We start from the raw sequence: 6,429 nt of genomic DNA, 5'->3' as shown, positions 1-6,429 counted from the left end.
GTTTCTTCACTCTATCTATTGCATATCACACATAAACTGCTTCTGAAGAACTCCATAGTACACTTTGGGAGAATAAGAATAAACTGGGAAATGAAATTGCTAGGAAAATAATTTAGAACTTACCAAACTCTGTCATGACTGACCTAAAGAAAGCACTATAGCTGGGGTCAAGAGGTTGGAATTTTGTAGATCCTCTTAGCTTATCTCTCATTGTTTTGCGGAGAGTCAAATCCTTCACAGATTTCTACATCCAATAACAGTGGTACTGATAAATTCTTTTTTAACTTTAAATTTTTTTATGGATATATTCATGAGTTGCAATATTATATTTGTTCAGGTTTACAACATAGTGCTTCAGTTGTTTTATATATTATACTCTGTTTACATTTATTATTAGATAATTGGTATATTTCTCTGTGCTGTACAGCATATCCTTGTTGCTTAAAGTTCAAAATGAATGGTTTAAAATATAATGAAATATTAAGTTCTAAATTAAAAAGGACTGAAATCGCAGAGTATTTTCTCTCTCCAAGGATGCAGTAACCTTGAAATCAATCTTATAAAAAAGAAATAGGAGAATAGAATTATGGACAGAGGGAAAGGGGAGGAGAGGGTGAGATGCAAGGAAAGAGTAACATGGAAATTTATATTACCATATGTAAAATAGATAGCCACGGGAATTTGCTGTATGGCTCAGGAAACTCAAACAGGGGCTCTGTATCAACCTAGAGGGGTGGGATGGGGACAGAGTTCCAAAAGGGAGGGAATATATGTATACCCTAGGCTGATTCATGTTGAGGTTTGACAGAAAACAGCAAAATTCTGTAAAGCAATAATAAAAAATTAATTAATTAAAAAAATAAAAAATATCTCAAACAAAAATAAAAGGAATAGGAAAATCACCAACTAGTTTGAAATTCAGCAATATACTTATAGAAATAAAAATGTCAGTGCACCAAGAAGAAAACACATGGACATTAAATTCAGTAAATACTATCATAAGCAATAGCAGTCAAATACTTGAGGTGGAAGAAGAAGTCATCTTATTTCTCTTAACTGCTGAACATCCTCTTCCTTCTTATTTTGATGCAAGGAGCTAGAGGCATGTCCCACAACAAGAAGTGGATGCATGCATGTGCGCTAAGCCTCTTCAGTTGTGTCCCACTCTTCGTGGCCCTATGAACTGTGGCCCACCAGGCTCCTCTGTCCCTGGGAATTATCCAGGAAAGAATACTGGAGGGGGTTTCCATGCCCTCTTCCAGGGAACCTTCTCCATCTAGGGACAGAACCTGGGTCTCCTGTGTCTCCTGCATTGCAGGCAGGGTCTTTACTACCGGCACCACCTGGGAAGACCCAAGAAATGGATGTGTGCATGCTAAGCCGCTTCAGTCGTGTCTGACTCTTTGAGACCCCATGGATTGTAACCCGCTAGGCTCCTCTGTCCATGGGACCTTCCAGCAAGAATACTGGAGTGGGTTGCCATGCCTTTCTCCAGGGCATCTTCCCACTCCAGGGACTGAATCCATGGCTCTTAGGTTTCCCACATAAGAAGGCAGGTTCTTTACCACTAGCACCACCTGGGAAGCCCCAAGAAATGGATGCCTGTACTTAAATCGCCATGGTTAAAAGCAGGTGCTTGAATGGAAAAACATCAGGAAAACTATCACCCCATGTTCCCTCTCCATCTCTAGGCTGAGTGTCACAGGAAGGTTCTTATTTGTTCATCTCTTCTCACTCCACCATACATTTGGCCAGTTGCTTTGGGTCATGGGCTACCAGTCCCTCATTGGCTGCTACTGTGGAGACTGTGGCTACATTCTCTGTCACTGGACTATCCCATCATCCCTGCAAGTTTGCAATTCAGTCAGGATTTTTGTTTCTTTCTTTTTTTTTTAAAGCAAAATGTTCTAGGTTGCAAACAAAAAATAGGATCAGAGAAATCTGGATAAGGTAATTTGTATGGTGCTTGATTCCAGAAATTTAGAGTTTTCTTATTTTACACTGTGTTTGAGTCCTATTTTACACATGGAAGTGAATTGGGATTGAAATAATAGAATGGGGAATGTGATTCTTATATCTGCTACTGCTGGTGCAGTGGTCAAGAATCTGCAATGCAGGAGACGAAAGAGACACAGCTTCTATCCCTTGGTCAGAAAGATACCCTGGAGTAGGAAATGACAACCCAGTTCAGTATTCTTGCTTGGAAACTTTCAAAGAGATAGGAGCCTGGCGGGCTCCTGTCTATGGGGTCAGAAAGAGTTGGACATGACTGAGTGACTGAGCGCAAGCGCGCACACACACACACACACACACACACACACACACACACACACACACTGCTCTTTGTGAGCCTGCGTGCCACCTTGCTTCAGTGGTGCTCGACTCTTCACAGACCCTATGGACTGTAGCCCACCAGGGTCCTCTCTCCATGGGATTCTCCAGGAAAGAATACTGGAGAGGGTTGCCATGCCCTCCTCCCGGGGATCTTTATGACCCAGGGATGGAACCTGCCTCTCCTGCGACTCCTGCATTGCAGGCAGATTCTTTACTGGTGAGCCACCTGGGAAGACCACACTGTTTTTTATCAGTTGCTATACCCATATAAAAATCTCTGGATGATACCTAAATATAGATGGGAGGATGAAAATGGAAAAGGCCAATGAAACGTTTAGGGAAAGAATTTTGACCATAAAGATCCCTAAAATCACTGAGAAACCGCTAATAGAAATTACCATTTAGGAAAGTGACGAGTTGCAATATGTTAAGAAAAAAGGACACGATTTTCCATCAAACAAATGACACAACCGACACATATTGAAGCAAAGTTAATGAGGTTTTTAATGTTTTCTTTGGGGTAGAAATGTTTTAAAGATTAAATGTAGGGCCTAAGGGGAGAACCCTTAAGTCTGGTTTGGGATGGTCAGACAGTCCTGGGGCAGTTCATCTGCAGGTGTGGTATCTGATGACCGACTTGGTGGCCTCGGACACGGCGTACTTGCCGAGCTCCCCAGGCAACAGAAGACGCACGGCTGTCTGGATGTCTTCGGTCATGATGGTGCAGCGCTTGTTGATGTGGGCCAGGCGCCCGGCCTCTTCGGCAATCCGCTCGAACATATCTTTCACAAACGAATCCAGGACGTTCACGGACTCACGGGAAAGACTCAGGCCTGTATGTACTTGCTTCAGCACCCTAGGGAAATAGGTAGCAAAGCTTGAGAAATTGCCCTGACGGCAGCGGCGGCGACGGCAACGGCGGCCCTTAGCTGTCTTCTGCTTTGCCTTTCTTGGTTCCGCATCATACGGCTCTGGTTTGGAGGTCTCTGCTTTCGCCATCTCCATTTCAGAGGGCTCAGTTTCGGAGGTGCTGGTTTCTATGATGATCACGTCTTCCTCATGGCTGTCAGAGGATGGTGCAGACACGGTAGAGCCACCATTCTCCATAGCGCAGCCCAGAAGAACAGTGAGGCCGTTGACGGCCGTTGGTCGAATTTATAGGCCCGGCTTTCCCTGACGTCACAGACACTGTCCATCTCTGATTGGATGCAAGGCAGGGGGGCCTGTTACTATGGCAGCCCATGTCACGTGACACTAGACGTCCCATCTCCCAACTCCTGCCATGCCCCTCCCCCGTGTTTAACCCCCAGTCAGCTAAACTCCCCTGGTGGCTCTGATGGTAAAGTGTCTGTCTACAAGGCGGGATACCTGGGTTCAATCCCTGGGTCGGGAAGATTCCATGGAGAAGGAAATGGCAACCCACTCCAGTACTCTTGCCTAGAAAAGCCCATGGGTGGAGGAGCCTGGTGTCCATGGGGTCGGAAAGAGTCGGACACGACTGAGTGACTTCACTTTCACTTTCAGCCAAACTCAGTGAAAGTCACCTAAATTGAAAAATGAAATAATCAGTTAAAGCTTCCTGAGAGAGTATGACAGACCTCCATAGCTCCAGCTCTTTCAGGCATCAGAGTGACTCAGGTCACTTGGTGGACATTTTACTCCAACACAAAATCTTCTCCTGGTTGACCTACAGTGGCATGAGCAGAATGTCCTGGCTTCCCCAGCAGAGTGCTCCTGAAAATCATAGGAATGAAATGAACAGCTATTATCTCCAAAATTTATCAAAACCAGTGATCAGTATGAAGAGAATGACAGAATCCCATTCTCCAAATACAGAACACAAACAGAAATAGGAATCCTTACACATACACACTAAAAATATTTAACATTTTGCAAATTATAAATTGTTTTCTTAAACATTATTTAGGTCCCCTAAATACCACACATACTGGAATTGATTAATGATTTATAGTGGTTATTTCTCAAAAAATGATCACTCTTATTGCTGAAAAGCCACTAGGGTGAGAGAAAATAAATAAAAAAAGAGAGAAATAAGACACCTAGAAATAAACATACCTAAGGTGGTGAAAGACCTGTGCTTAGAAAAAATAAGACCCTGATCAAAGAAAGTGAAGATAATACAAACAGAGGGAAAGGTTTAACTTGTTTATGGATTGGAAGAATTCATATTGTTAAAATAAACATTCTATCCAAGGCAATCTACATACTCAATGTAATTGCTATGAAAATACCAGGGCATTTTCCACAAAACTAGAACAATTTTAAATTTTGTATGGAAAGATGAAAGACCCTGAATCACCAAAACCATCTTAAGGAAGAAGATCAGAACTGGAGGAATCAGGTTCCCTGACTTTGAACTATATCAGAAAACTACATTAATCCAATCAGTATAGCATTGGCACAAAAACAGACATGTGGAACAGAAGAGAGAGCCCAGAAATAAACCTATATGCTTATGGTCAATTAATCTATAATAAAAAAGACAAGAATATACAGTGGAGAGAAGACAATCTCTTCAATAAGTGGTGCTGGGATAATTGGATAGCTACATTTTGGATAGCAAAGTAAAATGAGAACATTCTCTAACAGCATATACAGAAATAAACTCAAGATGGACTAAAGACCTTAATATAATACATATATTATGTAGGAAGTCATTTTAAGAAGCAGAATCCATTAGATATTTTAATGAGCTGTGTTTCACATTTGTAAATTCAGAAATTCAATGAACATATCAGTTATTAAAAAAACATTAAAAATACAAAACAATTGGGTTTTAAAGAGATAACTGGGACCTCAAAGGTCTCTGATACAGAGGAAATCTAGGATGGAGAAGGGAAAAGCAGTCTGATGTTGAAGACTGGAAGGGGGAGTAACACTAGTACTTATTCACTTCAGTTGATGATTGAGGAAATAAGAGAGCCTAGTGAGCAATCACCGTGCAATGCTGTGGTTCACTGTAAAGGCAAAATAAGGGAAATGGCTTCACGGCTGTGTTAACAATTGCAAATCTCAACTCACGGATGATGGTGTTGATAGGATAGGCATACCTCATTCAGAAACCTTTTCAACATTACCATTGTTTATGGATTCACTTATAAAGAGGACCCCAACACAGCATAGAAGTTAAGTGCAACAAAAAATTCAGGAGAAAAACTCATTTCACACTGCCTAGAATCAGAAGTTTCTACCCTAACTCATTCAGATGATCTAATGTCATTCTTTTCCAGCCCTTATTCTCTTGTTTTTGAAGTGGAAAACCTTCATGATTTTCAGCTTAACATCACAGGGATGGTGAGGGCATTCAGTCAGAGAAGCTAAAAAGTTCACGTTGACTCCATGTCAGCCAAGGAGGGACTCAAACTGGTAGCCACAGTTACTGGGCCACCCTACAGCGAGGTTATCCTGACTAAACCAGTAATAGTCTTCCTGGGGTGTTCGGGTCTGGAGACAGTAGTGTAGGAAGTATGATTATTTATCTACTTTATTGTTCATTTTATAAAACTAATATCATTTAAATAGTATATAAGTATTAGAAAATGGTCAAATAGTAAAGAATCCACTTGCAATGCAGGAGACTCAGGTTCAATCCCTGGGTCCGGAAGATCCCCTGAAGTAGGCAATGGAATTCCACTCCAGTGTTCTTGCCTGGAAAATTCCATGGACAGAAGAGCGAGGCAGGCTACAGTCCTTGGAGTCACAAAGAGACAGACACGACTGAGCGACTAATGCTTTCAACACTTTCAAGTATTCTAGAGCTCCTGTACAAAATGCTAGTGATTGGGTCAATTAAACACATTCATTTGTTGTCTCATACTTGTGGAGGCTCTAAGTCCAAATCAAGGTTTCATCTGAGTTGGATCTTACACAAGGTGTGAATGCATAAGGGGCCTCCATTCCTGGCCACTTTCCTTGGCTTGTAAATAGCTGAAATCTCTCTATACCTCCCCACATTTTCTTCCCTATATGTATGTATCTATGTCTGATTTTCCCTTTTCCAGTTAAGCTCAGTTCATTTCAGTTGCTCAGTTGTGCAACCCCATGAATCACAGCACGCCAAGCCTCCCTGTCCAT

The 6,429-nt window shown here is 41.8% G+C and overlaps 1 protein-coding gene across 1 annotated transcript; it reads right to left on the bottom strand.

The window, feature by feature from the left end:
- Positions 1-2,940: 2,940 nt before the first annotated feature.
- LOC114111685 (histone H2B-like) lies at positions 2,941-3,441 on the bottom strand. Its single transcript, XM_027963484.1, has one exon. It carries the CDS (start codon positions 3,439-3,441, stop codon positions 2,941-2,943), a length of 501 nt encoding a protein of 166 aa, XP_027819285.1.
- Positions 3,442-6,429: the final 2,988 nt, after the last annotated feature.

Source organism: Ovis aries, chromosome X (assembly GCF_016772045.2).
Source record: "Ovis aries strain OAR_USU_Benz2616 breed Rambouillet chromosome X, ARS-UI_Ramb_v3.0, whole genome shotgun sequence".
NCBI classification, from domain to species: domain Eukaryota; kingdom Metazoa; phylum Chordata; class Mammalia; order Artiodactyla; family Bovidae; genus Ovis; species Ovis aries.
This window is presented reverse-complemented; position numbering and strand designations above follow the sequence as displayed.